An 18,914-nucleotide genomic window follows, 5' to 3' on the forward strand; every position below is an offset into this window, starting at 1 on the left:
GGTAGTTCCGTTAGATATACACGTCACTGTTTTTCCGGTGCTGCCGGCGTGTGGGAGGGCGGTTTGATGGAGACCACAGGGTCCCCCCTCTCTGCCCCGGTCGCATGCTGGGGGACCGCATACTCAAACTCCTTGGTGGGTGACCAACCTCCAAGCTCATTGCTCGTGACTGTACTTTACATGGCACGACGGGCTGAACACCTCACTTATATCCCACGTCTTCACAATGATTTTAGACACTATTATTTCTGTACATCCATATTAACCCCCAACCAGTACACATCATTCAGTTACTCTACATGAAACCAAATAATTTTACTATTGTGATAAGGATTTCTGTTCCACCAGTTTAACTAAATTAATAATATGTAAGAGACCCTGCGAGGTCGGAATTCATACCTTCCCAAAGACTGTTGGACATGTCTTGTTATGTGTTTTCGTTTATAAAATAAAATACTGATTATAAAAAAAAAAAAAAATGGAAAGGTGCTGAATCCATACAGTGGGGATCAAAAGTTTGGGCACCCCAGGTAAAAATGTGTATTAATGTGCATAACGAAGCCAAGGAAAGATGGAAAAATCTCCAAATGGCATCAAATTACAGATTAGACATTCTTATAATATGTCAAAAAAAGTTAGATTTTATTTCCATCATTTACACTTTCAAAATTACAGAAAACAAAAAAATGGCATCTGCAAAAGTTTGGGCACCCTGCAGAGTTAATATCTTGTACTGCCCCCTTTGGCAAGTATCACAGCTTGTAAACGCTTTTTGTAGCCAGCCAAGAGTCTTTCAATTCTTGTTTGAGGTATCTTTGCCCATTCTTCCTTACAAAAGTCTTCCAGTTCTTTGAGATTTCTGGGCTGTCTGTCACGCACTGCTCTTTTAAGGTCTATCCATAGATTTTCAATAATGTTGAGGTCAGGAGATTGTGAAGGTCATGGCAAAAACTTGAGTTTACGCCTCTTGATGTAATCCCCTGTGGATTTTGAGGTGTGTTTAGGATCATTATCCATTTGTAGAAGCCATCCTCTCTTTAACTTCAGCTTTTTCACAGATGGCATCAAGTTACCATCACCAATTTGCTGAAATTTTATTGAATCCATTTTTCCCTCTACTCGTGAAATGTTCCCTGTGCCACTGGCTGCAATACAACCCCAAAGCATGATTGATCCACCCCCATGCTTAACAGTTGGACAGAGGTTCTTTTCATTAAATTCTGTGCCCTTTCTTCTGCAAACGTACCTTTGCTCATTCCGGCCAAAAAGTTCTATTTTAACCTCATCGGTCCACAGAACTTGTTTCCAAAATGCCTCAGGCTTGTCTATATGTTCATTTGCAAAGTTCAAATGCTGATTTTTGTGGTGAGGACGTAGAAGAGGTTTTCTTCTGATGACTCTTCCATGAAGACCATATTTGTACAAGTATCTCTTTATAGTGGAATAGTGTACCACAACTCCAGTGTCTGCCAGATCTTTCTGGAGGGATCGTGCAGTCAAACGTGGGTTTTGAATTGCTTTTCTCACAATTCTGCGAGCTGTTCTGTGATATTTTTCTTGGTCTTCCAGATCTTGCTTTAACTTCCACTGTTCCTGATGACTACCATTTCTTAATTACATTCCAAACAGAGGATATTGACATCTGAAAACGCTTTGCTATCTTCTTATAGCCTTCTCCAGCTTTGTGAGCGTCAACTATTTTCAGTTTCAGTTTTCTAGATAACTGCTTAGAAGAACCCATGGTGCTGATTGTTGGGACAAGGTCAGATGAGTCTGGCCATTTAAAACCTTTGAGATTGACATCACCTGGTCTTCCCAGAAGATGATTGAGAACAATCAATGACACTGGCAGGTCTCAGCTTTGCAAAGGGGGCAGTGCATGCTATAAATTCTGCAGGGTGCCCAAACTTTTGCAGACGACATTTTTTTGTTTTCTGTAATTTTGAAAGTGTAAATGATGGAAATAAAATCTAACTTTTTTTGACATATTATAAGAATGCCTAATCTGTAATTTGATACCATTTGGAGATTTTTCCATCTTTCCTTGGCTTCGTTATGCACATTAATACACATTTTTACCTGGGGTGCCCAAACTTTCGATCCCCACTGTATACAATAAATAATGCTAGCATATAAACAAACATATAATAATAAAACTTCAAGTACATAAAATTAAAAAAAGTGTGGGTAACATATATAAAGTTCCAGTGAATAAAGTGTCAAAATGACTAATCAAAAAACTTTGTGATAAAGTAATAGTCCAAAACATCAAAGTGTCCACAAATTAAGTGGAGTGATGGTGCTAGAAAAAATACATATATACAATATGTATATTGAAAATCCAGTGATCGAAATGGTGTTCATGCAGTCCAGTGCTTAATCCCAGAAAGCAAATAAAGAATCCACCATGAGTGCAATGGTCGAATAATAAGAGAATAATAAGCCATGAATCAACCACTGGCCTCCTTATGCTCTCTGTCACATCATCAGGTGCGCAATCGGTTTGTACATATGGAAAGCAATAACACTCCTAATGGTGTAGTATGAGCAATACGATTTATAGCGGGACTGCGATATTGTGGCAGATAAATCAGACACCTAACCGACACTTTTTGGGAACCAGTGACACCAATACAGTGATCTAACATATGCACGGTCACTGTACTAATGGCACTGGCAGGGAAGGGGTTAACAGGGGAGATTAAAGGGTTAAATTCGTTCCCTGGAAGTGATTACTAACTGTGGGGGAATGTGCTTTGACTGGGGGCATGTAAAGATCTGTGTTCCTGCTTTGCAGGAACACAAGATCAGTACATTCCCCTCTTACAGAACGGCGGACTGCTTTGTTTACATAGGAAGACTGCCTTTCTCTGGAACGATCGGCAGATACTGCATCCGCCGGATCCGATGATTGGCTCCCACTGTGTCCAGTCACAGAAAAAGTGGGTCGCCGGCGATGCACACACATGACCCGGACATGTCAGATCACATACTAGGTAGATGATCTAGCGTAGAGCGGCCGCCCTGCCACAATATATGTGTATGTTTGGGGAAAAAAAATACAATACAGTACATACACATTTCTTCATATTTTATACCTTTTTATACCTTTTAAATAATACCTAATGATCCTGTCAGAAATCCAATGAATACCTAACTTCTTTCTGTTGGCTGACAACAGTGCTCATGTTACACCAAAATCTCTAGCAGTGTTGTCAGCCCTGCTGTTCCCTTTTCACACGGAGTATTAAAAGCAGTTTCTCTCTACAGGAACAAGGTAAAAGAATAAAATAATGCTGGGACACGTTCTAGAGGGGAAGAGGTGGATTCTGTGATTTTTTTGAGAAAAACTCTCTAAACATATTTTTATTCTAATTGTTTTCTTTATTATTTTTTTCATATACAAAAGAAGAAACACTAGATTTTTCTTCAGTCAAGATTTCTAATTACTTCTGAGTTAGTTTCTATACAGCAGCTGCCTGGGTCAATGGTATGTCCATCAACAGCTTTGGAGTCAGTACCTGGACCCTGCTGGACCAAAGGTTGTTAGGCTGGTTCAAAATGTGAGCTTCTGGCAGTGGGCTTTCCACCTTTAGTGCTTTCCACCTTCGTGTACTGTGCTGGCTAGCTGCAGTGCCTTCCTAGGTCCAGAGCTGTGACCTAGTCTCTTAAAACTTACTGTGTGAGTAAATCTACTGAGTGTAAGTCTCTGTATGTGGTGAAGATATACTGGACAGTGGGCTCTGCATTGAGACAGGTGTGTACTGTGTTTATTAGATGCAGAGTGCTGTTCATGTCCAATGCTATGGCACAACCTTATGGTGTGACCCTATCTCTGATGAATTAAGTAAAGCTAGTCAGACTAAAGCATCAGAAACTAGGACACCATTACAAACATTGGGTGCATTTCTTAACTTTTCCACTAAAGTCACTTTACTTTGAGGTAATAGTTAAAGTTGAGTGAACTGAGCACTGAGGCAGAGTGAGGATGCATGCAGGTTCCACTCCATTTTCCCTCCACTTAGCTAAGAGGAAGCACTGTCCCTCTGCTGCTTTTGCTTGAAGCGAATTGTGGACCATCGATCTCCTGTTTTATTAATCTAATGCCTGCCTATAGAGACTTGGTCACATTTAGCTGCATACTAACTGCTTGAGTTTGTGAGTATGCAAGGCCTTACTTCACTTCGGGTCTAGTTGTCATTCCACTAACCTGTACAACTTTTCAGAGACGCTCAGAGGATAGTTCCACTGCATCAGGGTGACTTTTCTACTGTTTCTGGGGGTTAGTCACCAGTACCCCCAGAAGCAACCAATGCCTGTAACCTATATCCTTGGACCCCTTGTTCTATGTGGTCGTCCTAATCAGCAGCTTCTAAAGCTCTACTGAGTGAGCCTGAGACCCACAAAGTGTCTGCCTCTTGTATATACTTTGGATTTTGACTATGCACATTTATTTGCTTGTAGAACCTTTAAACATGCTGGCACCATTTGTGGCAGGATCAAATTCTGGCCTTACCAAGCCCTCAGCTATCAGTAAGTCTGGAACCCCTATAACCATCTCTGATTCAGAGTCAGGGCCTTTACAACTTGCCCCTGTATGGGGCTGCATTTAAAGAAGGTTTGTTTTTTTTTTGCCATCTGTGACACTTTGGTGGGATTTCCCTTTCTTTCCTGTCCCATGGCCAAAACAGGACTTGAGAAGAAATCCCTCTTAAGTGAGGGGATCTCATGGTGTCACCAAGGTTATTGGAGCGAGTGCCCCCATTGAAAGATTTTACCTCTGGTACTGATCTAGTGTCATCCCAAAATTTGTGATTTTCTTTTACTGTCACTTTTGATGCTAAAGGTAAATAGAACAAATAAAGAGGGTGCATCTCCTCAACGGGGGCACAGACAGCAATAAAATTTAATAGGTGTTCTAATCCTCCTCCACGCTATCCAAAACTGAATTAAAAAAAACTTTGCCTTTAATTAGACTTTAAGGAAGTTACATATGACTCTAATCTTTAGTCTATGCTTTCCAAGATTGATTCAATACATTATGTACCTAGGGGATCAGTCTGCTGTACCAAATATAGGATTTTTTTTAGAGCTCTTGCTACTCCAAAGACCTTCCCAATACACTCAATTTCAAATATTTCTCTATGAGCACTGAGATCAACCAGTGCAATCTTGGCTTCCTTTTGACAATGTGAGGCAACCTCTCAGGATGATATTTTTTTTTACCTTTAGAGATTTCACTGACTGACAGTTGGACTCCCTACTGAAATCTCAGTTTGACTTAAATGGACTAGTCTGATACCCTTTGCTTCAGCTATAATGGCCTTTTACAGACATATAAGTTTGTCTCTTGCATAGGGTTTGACGTATGTTCTGATCCGTAGGGCACTTTGGCTGCTTGCCTGTGACATAGAGGATAAGAATGCCTTATTCGCTTTCCTTTTAAGGGAAGGCATTTATTTGCATAAACACTTTACAGTGGCGTACCTAATCCTGCTGGTTCTCCAAAAATGCACCCACTTTAGTGCAGATCTGTAGACCAGGCAGAAGAATCCCAGTCTTTATCCACTGCATTTGTTATTCCACCTAGATGATCAGAGTCTGCCTTCCACTTGAACCATAAGCCTTCTGTTTGTCGGTGCATCCCCACTTTCACCAGTGTATTGGTTACTCGGCTTACTGGATCCTTTAGAAACATACCTACTTTTTTGGGATGCTCAAGACTTCCCCCTGTAGCTTTCATTCTAGACCCTACATTCTAGCATCATTTTTCAGTTGCCATTGTTCACTTCTGGTGTTTCTGAACCTGTTTGTGTGTGATTTTGGATTGTTTAGGTTTCCCACTCTCTGGGATCTTGATTTGACTATGTTGCTAGGGGCCTGTTTTGAGGATTTCTATCCCACCCCTAATCCCACTTCTTACAAAAAAGTCTGTTGAATTTAAGGATGATTGCACCCCATGTGGTGCTTAAGTCTACAAAAGCCATTTTCTTGAATCTTCGCAAACCTTCTCTAAAGTCAGTCAGTTTCTACATTGCACCTTGTGCAAAATGAAGATCCTGCTCTCCATGATCCTCATAAATATATGCAGTTTTCTCTCTAGACTATTGTTCATTTTTTTTCTGATTCACATCAGATTCTTTTTCCGAATTACCTGTCTGGAGTTTATAATATTATTGGGGATTTCTTGAGGTATATTCACATCTTATGTAGTAATCACAATCCTTCATACCACCCCCCCCACTTAAATTGCCAGTCCACATTTTGTGCAAGTCATCTGTCTTGACCACCAAGTTTAGGTGGCTTTTTTTTTTATATATATATCTGCTTCAGGCTCTGTACGACTCTGAAGTTCAGGAGGTAGGTCATATCGTTACCCTGTCATGATTCCCCCCAGGGAATAATAATTTTGACTGTCCTTGTGGGCCCTGTTGTATAGAAGATTTATTCTTCTACAGTACTATTACTATGCAGATATCCTTATAAGAAAAATTCTTAGATTCTTTCTGTGTTATTTTTTTCCTTGTGGTTAAATTTCCTAGTGCTATCGCCAGGATTCCCACATTTCTCTTAACTGCACAGGTCTTATCTTTCAGGTACAGTCTGCACTATTACTACAAGTTTATTATTTCTAGGGCGGTTTGACTTGTGCTTGTCACACCTCTTAAACTCCCTGGAGTGTTGATTGAACAAACTTTTTTTTATCTTCTTAATTCCTGCTTAACCCCCCATTTATGCAGAGGTTGTTAATCACCCTACCCTCTTCCTAATGATGGGCTCAGGGCAGTACAACTGCAAGGTTGTTCACTATTACAAGACAAGTCAAGTTTTTGTTATGGGTCTTTCTTTCAAGTCAAGGGTTAGCCTACTGAGTTTCTAGCAGCTTCCCTTTGGAGCTTCGCTGCCTTTCCTGCAGTTGTCCAAATGTAGTGTGGCTTGCAGTTTCCTGCCCGTGGCCAGGGAAATCGGTTTACTGATTAGTGGGATTGGATTTGCAGGTCATCTTTTTGTGCTAACCTGTCATCTGGCAGTTTGTGAGCCCAATACATTATTTTTTAGCTAATGGTTCAATTGTTGCTAAACTTGGATGTGTTTTTGTGCTGTTTTTTTCTTTATTTACTAGATGTCTTTGGAGCTTCTACTCCTCTCCTATCTAGCATTGGCTGCATCATCCTTCTGTAGTTTAGTGTTAGTTGATTCATGATTAATCACAAGACTACTTCTGCCATTTTATTATATTATATACATGTGCATTTGCATATTTATGACATTTACTATTCTATTTTTACTTTGGTTCTACATAATTGTTTTTGTCTAATGTAGATTATATTTGCAGAATTCTAGAGTCTCAAATATTTGATATTTGTTTTCAGATTGCCACAGAGGAATCCACATTTTCTCCTCCCAAAGCAATGGAAGCAAAGAAGCCTCTGAAGCCAGCTCTAAAACGTATTCAGAGTAGCCTAACTGATTATTCTCAAGGTACTTAAGATATATGCAGGTAAGTGTGTATTGTGTCAGGGAAAGAGCGTTGATTGATGTATGTTATTCTGTGTTTTCAGACGAATCTGATAATTCAGTAAAAGCCTTGAAAAATATATTCTGTGCCAAAGATTTTAGTGAGGATGTAGAGGTAAGGCAACCTTTATAGAACGAAATGACTGTCTTCTCACCACCTTTTTACACATGTTCTCATAAATATGTTATCTTACTCAGCCAATCTAACCTGCTTTTGTCTCTGTGATGTTACTTACATACTAACCATTCCTTTGCTCTGCCATTTCATTGCATTGTTACTTACCATGCAGTCCTGCCATTTGTCTTCTATGTTTTTGCTAACATAAGTCTTCCAAGACTGCTGCTTCCCCTTCAAAAGCAAAAAAGAGCAAATGGATACATCTGCGTTTAAGGGTAAGTGAGCAACTAATCTCTTCTCTGTGCTTCTACATTGCATTGTATTTATAATAATAATTTCCACACCATCTTTGCATGTCTGTTAATACATTTTATTAAACGATGCTCACATGCATGTTTATTCCCAATTATGATAAATAGTATACCTTTTATTTTGTGGGGGAGTGCTTGGCAGTTTTCTTAATACATTAAAGACTGTTTTCAATAAAGTTACCCATTTTTCGGTTCTTTTTTTTTTTTTTTTTTTTTAATTGTCAAAAACAGTAAAATTTCACAAAAAGTAATATTTTGTTTGATCTGTGTCTATCTAGCCAACTGCAGGAAAGCATCAATGGGATTTCTAGAAAGGAAAAATAGTGATTTGGAACCCCGCATATATTTACCTCGAGGATTCCCCCCCCTCCCCCCCCCCCCCCCCCGATGATGGCACTGGAAACAAAATTGTTAGGACAGTCTATATAACTCTTCCTGCTTCTCGCAATCCTTGGTTTTTGGAAGTGTCCTGAGGTGATGGACTACCTCTCTCTGACAGCAGCTTTCTGGCCTATGATTTCGACTATAAGGGAAAATTGAAGACTACTGGTTCTTCACATGGAGAAATTATTTTTCAACTGAGTTACATCTATGCAATAGGATTGCAGAGAAAAATTGATTGCTATGCCCTGGGGTGGCAATCAAAACACCCCAAGTAAACAAGTGCCACATCCTAATATTGAAGAGTTGAAGGATAAGGAAAGATGGACTTTAACGGCATGTATAGAAAATTATAACAAATTTTAATAGTTCACATACATTAACTACATATACAGTGCACATTCAACAAAACACATTTAAATAATTTGTACAGGTAAAGGGACCCATTGATTAACCCAAGAAATAGAAGCCGCTTGTATACTTCCTGTGGGGCTATACTTGATGTATGTCAGAAAAAGCCCACACTAAGATATGGCATTCGCTGTTGGGGTGTTCAAAAGTCCTTGAAGAATTAAAAAATGCTAAACATGTTTCGCGACTATTTAATGTGAACTATTAAAATTTGTTATCATTTTGTATACATGCCGTTAAAGTCCATATTTCCTTATCCTTCAACTCTGCAATAGGATTGCAGTCGTTGGATTTGTCACTCCTGGCAGTGCCATGGGGAACCATATCCAGACCCCGCCATGTGGAAGACGCGGGGTTGGCCTGTAATGATCCCTTCAGTACTAGACTTTGTGTGTGGTGCTCACCTTGATACAGCAGAGAAGCGCAATGTCATTTGCTGTAAAGTGTTCTACATGTCCCATGGTTCCTATTGTTGATTTCCCAGTCTTTGAAGAACCAGTGGACAAAATTTTTGCAGCAGTTTCTAAAGCCCTCATTGCTTTCTCAAGCTCTGCAATGCAACCATAGTCGGTGTCTGTTGTGGTTTGCCAAACTCTGGAAAGCTGGGCAAAGCGAATAGTGCACAACCCCTAGTTGATCCTGATAAATCCCTCAATACCCAAGAAATGGGAGCTCTTCCTCCTTGTACTACTGCGTGGATGGTTTGCCAGACTTCTTGCCCCAAAACTCAAACTTGGCTCTCATTACAGTACAGTTGCACATGATTTTTTGGCCGTGTAACTGGACTGCAGAGCCAGTTTGTCAAAAAATGCTTGGGTGAGTTACTAAACACCTTTAATTAAAGAAAGTCATGGGCTACAAAACACCCTTTCATTAAGAAGAATGCTAAGTTTATGGCCAGGTTTACCGTTTCCAGGTTCCAGAAAGTTCCTTTTGTCCCTCCCAGTACTCTGCTGTAAAAGTCAAGTCCTCCATTCAATTCCATTGCATGTCCTGGATGTCCAAGCCAGCCAAGTCTGGCACCAACTCCCCCTCACAATGAAGGGACATGCCCACTGTAATAACAGTGGGGAAGGTCTTTTAGCCTTTTCTTTTCAGAGCTGTGGGTCCAGGATGTGGTGTCCTGGGGAACAAGCTGGAGTTTGCCCCATACCACTTCCCTGCTTTATGCCCTTCAACCTTCCCATCTTTCTGATGAGATTGCGTCCCTCCAAATGCCTTACAGCAGCTACGCTCTTCAAAAGTGCTTGTAACAGTTCTCTCAGAGAAACGGCTTAAAGGCTTTTATTCAAACTGTTTCCAATGCTGGAGTTCACTCTATACTAGACTTGAAGGTTCTCTTCCTGGGGTCCTAAAGTTCAGGATGGAATTGGGCCAAATCTGTAATTGCAATGCTACAACAAAGGGAATTCCTAGCATTGATATACATCAAGGATACATATTTACATATTCCCATTTCCCCGGATCGGCAGTTCCTGCGGATTGCGGTGGGCATGCAGCACTTCCAGTTTGTGGTTCTTACTTTTACCCTGTCTGCTGCCCTTTGAATCTTCACTAAGTTGCTTTCCTCAATCTGTTTTCTCAACAAATCCACATTACTGGCTATCTGGATGACCAACTATTGAAGGATCTCTCTGCCCTGGCTGCCTATGTGCAATGGACTATACACAGCCCTTGACTTGGAGCACCTGGGCTTAGTATTGGACATGGCCCAAGCCCAGGTGTTTTTTTCCTGGAAAAGATTGTTGATCCTCCCAGTTCAGGTCCTAACCCTGCACTCCAAAATGTTTAGTTCACTCCAGTTTTTGCATGAGGGCCTCATGGTGGCCTCATTCCAAGTGGTGATGTTTACCCAGTTTCGCTATAGACCGCTCAATGTGCAAACTTCATCAGACAAGCTGCCTCAGTCTCTGGACAGCCCCATGCACCTATGTTTCAAGGCCAGGAAATCCCTGACCTGGTGCCTGACCAACCCTGCGCTGGAATCGGAAGTAATTTCTCCCATTTAACTTTGACGGTTCTCACGATGGATGCCGGCTTATTGGGCAAAGGAGGTGTCTTAAATGCTGCCAAAGTTCAAGGGACATGGTTGTCAGGGGAGTGCAATCTTCTCATGAACATTCTCCAACTAGAGGCCATTCACCTATGCATGCTGTGGTAGACTACGCAGCTACAGGGTTCACAAGGGTTCAGTCAGACAACACCACAGCTGTGGCTTACATCATCAGAGCGGCACCAGGAGCCATGCAACCCTTTGAGAGGTGGACCTAATTATGGGTTGGGTCTAAAAGCTCATTCCAGCTTTGTACGCTGTCCACGTTTACAGAAAAGATCGTTGGCAGGCGGCCTTTCCCAGCTCTCCATGCCAGGATGTGTAGGAATGGTCTCTTCACTCCTAGGTGTCCGGGGACATGTCACCGCTGGGAAATGCCAGATGTAGATCTGCTGGCATCCCGATTTAACAAGGTGGACAGATTTGGGGCCAGGATCAAGGATCCAAGGGCCTTTGCAATGGACACACTGGTGACCCTGTGGGATCAGTTCTGGCTTATACAGTTGTGCTGGCAAAATTTATGACGACTTGGCCATTTTTCTGAGAATATGAATGATAACACAAAAAGTTTTCTTTCACTCATGGTTAGTGTTTGGCTGAAGCCAATTATTATTAATCAACTGTGCTTACTCTGTTTTTAAATCATAATGGCAACAAACTACCCAAATGACCGTGATCAAAAGTTTACACACCCCAGTTCTTAATACCATGTATTGCCCCCTTTAACATCAATGACAGCTTGAAGTCTTTTGTGGTATTTGTGAATAAGGCTCTTTATCTTCTCAGATGGCAAAGCTGTCCATTCCTCTTGCCAAAAAAGCAAAAAGCCTCCAGTTCCTGTAAATTCGTGGGCTGTCTTGCATGAGCTGCACATTTGAGATCTCCCCAGAGTGGCTCAATGATATTGAGGTCAGGAGCTTGAGATGCCCACTCCAGAACATTCACTATATTCTGCTGTAGCCAGTGGCAGATCGACTTGGCCTTGTGTTTTGTATCATTGTTATGTTTGAATGTCCAAGTATGTCCTATGCCCAGCTTCCTGATGAATGCAAATGTTCCTCCAGTATTTTTTTATAACGTACTGCATTCATCTTGCCAAAAATTTTGACCAAATTTCCTGTGCCTTTGTAGCCCCAAAACATCAGCGATCCATCTCCGTATTCTTTATCATAGGCCTTAATGACTCCTCTCCAAATGTAGCGTTTATGGTTGTGAACAAAAAGCTCAATTTTGGTCTCGTCACTCCAAATGACTTTGTGCCAGAAGGTTTGAGGCTTGTCTCTGTGCTGTTTGACGTATTGTAAGCGGGATACTTTGTGGCATTTGCGTAGTAATGGCTTTCTTCTGGTGACTCGACCATGCAGCCTATCTTTCTTCAAGTGCCTCCTTTTTGTGCATCTTCAAACAGCCACACCACATGTTTTCAGAGAGTACTGTATTTCACCTGAACTTATTTGTGGGGGGGTTTTTTGCATCCCAAACAATTTTCCTGTTAGTTGTGGCTGAAATTTTAGTTGGTCTACCTGACCTTGGTTTGGTTTCAACAGAACCCCTCACTTTCCACTTCTTGATTAGAGTTTGAACTATTGGCATTCTCAATTCCTTGGATATCTTTTTATATCCCTTTCCTGTTTTATACAGTTCAACTACCTTCTCCCGCAGATCCTTTGACAATTCTTTTGCTTTCCCCATGACTCAGAATCCAGAAATGTCAGTGCAGCACTGGATGAAAGATGTAAGGATCTGTCAGGAGTCCAGAAACCCATTGAGCGTTTATACATGCACACAAATTACAAGTAAACAGATCACAGGTGAGGATGGTTACCTTTTAATAGCCACCTTTGTGTCAACTTATGTGCATGTTTTCAGGCCAAAATCACCAGGGTGTGTAAACTTTTGATCAGGGTCATTTGGGTAGTTCCTGTTGTCATTATGATTTTAAAAGAGTAAACACAGTTGATTGATAATAAATGGCTTCAGCCAAACACTAACCATGAGTGAAAGAAAAATGTTTGTGTTATCATTCATATTCTCTCAAAAATGGCCAAGAAATCATAAATTCTGCCAGGGTATGTAAACTTATAAGCACACCTGTATATGCCTTCCCTCTTTGGATTTTTACTTGACTGCTTCACAGGATCAAGATGGAGGGCATACTAATGATCTTGGTGGCACCAAATTTGCCCAGAGGACTTGGTACTCAGGCATTCTCTCTCTCTCTCCAATGAGAGATGCCGTGGGCACTTCAGACCAGCCAGACTTTCTGTCTCAAGGTCCAGTCTACCATCCTGCTTCACAGTTGCTGGCTTTCTTGGCTTGACTGTTGAAACCCAAATCCTGAGACAGCAAGATTTATCTGACCCCATTAATCTTATGCTTCCTAAAACTAGGAAACTGATCGCTCGCAAGGTCTATCATTGTACACATTCTCCTTCAGTGACTGGTGGCCTCTCATTCTCTGATAAAGGTCTTTGATCAGGGGGTGATTCACATCACTCATCCTGTTCATACTTCTGTCTCTCTTTGTGATCTCACTTTCATTCTGTCAGCCCTACGACATCCTCCCTTTAGAGCCCATTTAGGCTATTCCCTTGGCTGATCTTACCCATAAGTTTTCCTCATGACTATCGCATCAATTTGAGTCTCAGAATTGTTGGCCTTATCCTGTAGCTAACCCTCCCTTGTTCTCTATAAAACACAAGATGATTTTGAAACTTTGGGCCTCCTTTGTCCCCAAGAGGTTTTCTCCTTCCACTAATCAAGACATTGTCCTGCTTTCTCTGTGCCCTGCACCAAAGCACCCCAAATATATCTCTCAATATTGTTTAGATGTGGTACCTGCATTGTAAGTTTCTCTGAGTTTCTTGGATTATTTATATGTCTTGCCTGTAGGCTCACAAAAGGGTTGTCCTGTTCCTTGTTCTACCATCTCTAGGTGAATTGGGGAGGTTTTCATTAAGGCATACACCTTGAAGGATAGGAAATCATCCTTTCCCTGTTGAGGCTTACGCTACTCATTCAGTCAATGCCTCTTGGGCTTTTTAGCATCAGGCATCTGTTTCTCAGATTTGCAAGCCTGCCACATGGTCCTCTGTTCACATGTTTGTGAAGTTTTACCAGGTAGATTTTCAGGCTTCTGCTGCTGCTTTGGCTGTATGGTGCTTCAAGCTGCTGTTTGACTCTGGAACCTGCTTCTTTTGTTTTGCGCCTGTTGACCCTTTTTTCTGCCTGCCCCTCAGTTGTTTTGCTTGGGAACGTCCCATGGTCAAGACTTAAAAGAGCCTGTGTCCTGTACTATACAAGTAAGAAATAAAGAATTTTTTGGCTTACCTGTAAAATTATTTTCTTGGACACAGTACAGGACACCCTCCCCTTTGTCCTGGCATTTTCCTTTGGTTGCTTGCTTACAAAAAACTGAGTGCTGGAACGGGAAGGGATATATTGCCTGTTCTAAAAACTGTTTGCCAGTGTCCTTTTCTGAACGTGGCGACATATATAACCATAGTCAAGATTTATAGAGGTAATAAACCCAAAGCCAAAGATCTAATATATTGCAATCTACCAATTCTTAGATGTGTGACTATTAGTTTTCTTTTTTTTTTTCTTTTCCTCTGTTTTTACCTGATCTGGCCTTAACATTAACTCTGGATGAAGGAGAACCCTTGGACAGCAGCATTGTCCGTATGGGGTGAGAGGAATGTTGATCATTGTAAACACCCATGCCAGTGCTGAATGGTTTGTCTCAACACTCTTAACTGATAGATTTGTAGGAGAGCTTGTTCTGTTGAAAAACAGACTTAATGGCCAGATCACCAGAGGAAAATAAATCACCTCTAAGTTGAAAAGCTGCAATATAATGTTTGCTTTTGGGATTAAAGGATCACTAAAGATAATTTTTTTTTTTAATAACAAACATGTTATACTTACCTCCACTGTGCAGCTCGTTTTGCACAGAGTGGCCCCGAACCTGCTCTTCTGGGGTCCCTCGTCGGCTGTCTCGGCTCCCCCCCGCAGGGACTCAACACCTTCATGTGAGGTCCCTCGCATGGTGTTGAGTGCTTGCGGGCACGCTCCCGTGATACAGCCGGCGACCATAGCCGCTTACTGTATGACTCGGCCCCGCCTCCGGCGCGCCGCGTCATTGGATGTGATTGACAGCAGCGCAAGCCAATGGCTGCGCTGCTTTCAATCCATCCACTGTAACCTGGATGGATTGATGCATTAAGGTGAAAAAGCTTTTACCTTTACAACCCCTTTAATACTACTTTAAATGTGCCTGTGTCCTCTACGGTCCTTCAAGAAAATGATTTTAAGGGTAAGTCAATAATCCTTATATTTGTGATAAATGTAAGAAAAAAAATCTGAATCCATATTTTCAAAATATCTTTATATACTTTTTATTACATTTTTTGGTATGGTTAATTCATCTTGGCTGTTCAGAAATGCTTTTTCACTATATTAAAAACAACACTCTGGCTTATTTGTTACAGATATACACTATATATTCATTCCTGCTTTTAACAAATGTAGAATCATCCACAGGCCAACCTAGTCAGGACTCTAGGGCCCAGTCAATGTTCAGGGGGCCCAGCTACAACATTCATGCTTCTGCAGTAAATCAGGGGGAAAGTGTTATTGGTTAACGTGAAACTACATTCGCTTACACAAAAAAAATCACAAGAAGGTACAGCAGTTTTTCAGCAGGAGAGGTATGCAATGGGGTTGATTCACTAAAACTGGAGAGTGCAACATCTAATGCAGCTGTGCATAGAAAGCTACCAGCTTCCATTTATTTTTATTTTTTTGGTCAAAGCTTAATTGAACAAGCTGAAATTAGAAGCTGAATGGCTACCATGCATAGCTGCACTAGATTTTGCACTCTTCAGCCCTGGCTCACACCAGTTCGACTAGTCATGCGACTTAACAGTTCAAAGTTGCATGACAAGTCCCACCCCATTTGCGGCAATAGAACATTTCAAATTGTCCCAGCGACTTAGTAAAATGTTCCTGCACTAGTTCTGTGCAATTTCAGTCATGAAATCGCATTGATAGTCGGCTTTAAAGTCGCGCTGGTGTGAACCAGTGCTCAGTATTCTTAAATCAACCCAATGTCTCTTGGTCAAAAAAGTGTTTTCTCCAGCCTCTGGTGACTTTTTGCTTTCTGGGTTAAATGCATGACCATCTTGGATCTGTTGTCTGCTTGCCTGGTGCTGGAGAGTAACTCCTGCGCTTATAGCAGAGGAGGCTTTGGTTTTGAGCCCAATTCTGCTTTAAAAACTTCTCTGCCTGTAGTGATACAGAAAGACTTGTACATATCACACACTTGCAGAGAAGTTTTGCACAGCATACATATACAGCAGGATAAGGCAGACAACTGTATACAGGTGCAAATATACATGTACTGAAGTACCATACATTTTTGTTACATCAAGGAACAGCAAACAGTGCAGCAATTCATAGCAAAACACCAATTTGTTTTTTGATTTTTTTTTTTGTTTTTTCAATAAACAGACGAATGCTGAAATCTGATTTGTTCTTTATCTCTGCACACTATGGCTCTGTTTACTGCCTTATTAAATGAGCCCCATTACACTGCCTTGTTAAATGGCCCTGTTAACATACACTGTAATATTGACCTACTTTGTCCTTTAGGGTGAAGATATGGATGAGATAGACACTATGTCACCATCACAGGTGAGTTTTCCAGTTTATGGCTTCTATTAACCCAGCAGATGCAAGCAGTCACAAGAAAAAAAAAATATTTAAATTGCATTGTACATATTATTTTTATTTTTTTCATACAATGGAATTAGTAAAATGAAATTGTATTCTAGTTAATTTTTGCACCAATTAGCCTAGTAGATCATTTTTGATGTCAGAAGCTGATTATGCAGTGGTTTTATATTTTAGGCTCCTTTCTGCATAAATGCCACTTCCAATACCAGGCACACGTTGACTGTGTCGTGTCACATAAATGCCAGCATTTTACAGTAACTTCTGGGGACACTAAGAGACCATTATGTTTGTCATACTCGAATGCAAAAGACCATGGAGTTATTGGAATAATCGCAATTATTGGAAATGTAATCTTTTTTTCTGCATTATAGATGCTGCCCCACAATTCATCAATGCTCAAACTGAGACCCATAGAAAGGGATGATTAATCTAATATAAGCAATAGTAGTAAATGAATCTAAAAGAAATATTAGCAATTTTATTATGTGGTGTCCAGTCATAATAAACGGGGACATTTCAAGGAACAACAATTACTGGAGAAGGTTTTCAAGGAAAATTTAGGATTGTCCCTTGAAATATGAAACACTGAGTCAGTAGTGTAGGAAATGAAAGGGTCAGTCCACCCAAAACAGATGTTGGAAATGTGCGCTTGAATTTCTGGGTGTGCAAATCTGCTGTGTCATTATAAAGAGTTTCTCTGTGCTGGGTTTTGTATTTATTTTATTCAAGGAGAATGAAAAGGGAGATGCTGGAAAAACTACATCTCCCAAGTGGACAGGAATTAGAACTGTATAAGAAACAAAAATTAGGTTTACTCGGCCTGTCAGGTTCCACCTTTTAACTAAAATTTTACTTTTGCGCTTTCAGTATGAAGACTACCTATTAGTACCTTATCCTCTAACATAAAATAGATTTCTTTGAGACTAAGGTTTACTATAAGTGACCCGATCATAGCCTAATCTAGTATATCAATGCAATGCTCTGGCAAGGATCAAGACCTTGGAACATATTGAGCATTGTGCAGCTAGAATAAAGTTCAGCTATTTGTTCTGTATTTTAGCTGTCGTTACTCTAATGGGAGTGTTATTGTGGCTCATGATTACTATAACATACAGCGGGTCAAAAAAGTATTTAGTCAGCCACCAATTGTGCAAGTTCACCCACTCTCATCTTTTTAAGTGGGAGAACTTGCACAATTGGTGGCTGACTAAATACTTTTTTGCCCCACTGTACATGGCTGTAAAATATATGCATTGTATAACTCAAATATATTTTACATTTGTACGTGAGAGATGTAGCTAGATTGTTTGACATCAAGAGCCAACAGTGACTGTCTTGTTTTCTACACAACAAGCCTATATTAGCAATGTACCGCTATTTTGTGCAAGTATAAAAGTGCAGTGAGCTGACATCACTGAGACAGTTAAACATGGCTTGTAGGAAAAACGGGCTGTAGTGGTAAGTGTAGTTGCCCACAGCAACTAATATAAATTCAGTTTTCTCAAATAAGATCAGTAAACGATTACTAATTTTTAGCTGTAATTAATGCATTTTGTGATATTGACTAATTCTGAACAAGCCTAACATCACTGCCCCCTCGTATGTGTATACACTCCACTACTGTATTGGTGAATGTTACACCATCTAAATGTAGTTGACTGTACCTGCACAAAATTAACAAACCCTCCAGTCCTTGTACTTCTAGCTTCATAATGTCTGTGTTGACTACTTTAAACAGTTTGTCTATCCCATTTCCAATGCAGATGAAAAAAGGGGGCAAGTATCTGGTTGCTAGAAGTAATGTTCACTTTTACATCAGTCAGTTTTTGCAAACCATTTATCCTAGACAAATTAGGGGGAAAAATTTAGTGTTGTAAACAACAAATCGATGCCCTAAAGTCAAAGTCTTTACTAAAAATGAAAGTGACAATAAGTGAGAACATGTGCAGTACAGGTTGCCAGAAGACCATTTCAAAGTTTCTGTTGTGTGTCTCAGATTTTACAGTGGGAAGAACTACAGCTAGATGAAACTATCAATTTCAACAACTGCAAGATTGACCCAGCACCTTTCCAGTTGGTGGAAAGAACATCTCTTCATAAAGTAAGATACATCAGACATTCTCTATTCATACACTTTGTTTTATTATTTAAGTAGAATACTACCCTGTAAAGGAGGCCTGCTTCAAAGAAGAGGAGAGTTTACGACATCAGCTGCAGAGCCTGGGAGATGACCTCACCTATAGGCTTATTATGGGGCATCTGTTGTCGGCTGTCCTTCCTCTACACTGAAGCCAGCCCTGATAGCTGATCATGTGACTGGACCAGAGCACCCTCAGAATAGGCATTCTGTGGCAGAATAGGCAGAATAATGCATTCTATGGATTAA

The 18,914-nt window shown here is 40.6% G+C and overlaps 1 protein-coding gene across 3 annotated transcripts in view; it reads left to right on the forward strand.

Moving 5' to 3' along the window:
- CLCN2 (chloride voltage-gated channel 2) overlaps positions 1 to 18,914 on the forward strand; it is a 571,730-nt gene that overhangs the window by 503,231 nt on the left and 49,585 nt on the right. For 2 of the 3 annotated variants that reach the window (XM_073626607.1, XM_073626609.1), the window contains 5 exons: positions 7,374 to 7,482; positions 7,563 to 7,633; positions 7,846 to 7,911; positions 16,445 to 16,486; positions 18,525 to 18,629. In XM_073626607.1, coding sequence (XP_073482708.1) covers positions 7,374 to 7,482; positions 7,563 to 7,633; positions 7,846 to 7,911; positions 16,445 to 16,486; positions 18,525 to 18,629 — 393 coding nt within the window. The remainder of the gene's footprint in view (positions 1 to 7,373; positions 7,483 to 7,562; positions 7,634 to 7,845; positions 7,912 to 16,444; positions 16,487 to 18,524; positions 18,630 to 18,914) is intronic. The other variant, XM_073626608.1, reaches the window with a different exon arrangement.

This window comes from Aquarana catesbeiana, linkage group LG04 (genome assembly GCF_042186555.1).
Source record: "Aquarana catesbeiana isolate 2022-GZ linkage group LG04, ASM4218655v1, whole genome shotgun sequence".
In the NCBI taxonomy this organism is placed as follows: Eukaryota; Metazoa; Chordata; class Amphibia; order Anura; family Ranidae; genus Aquarana; species Aquarana catesbeiana.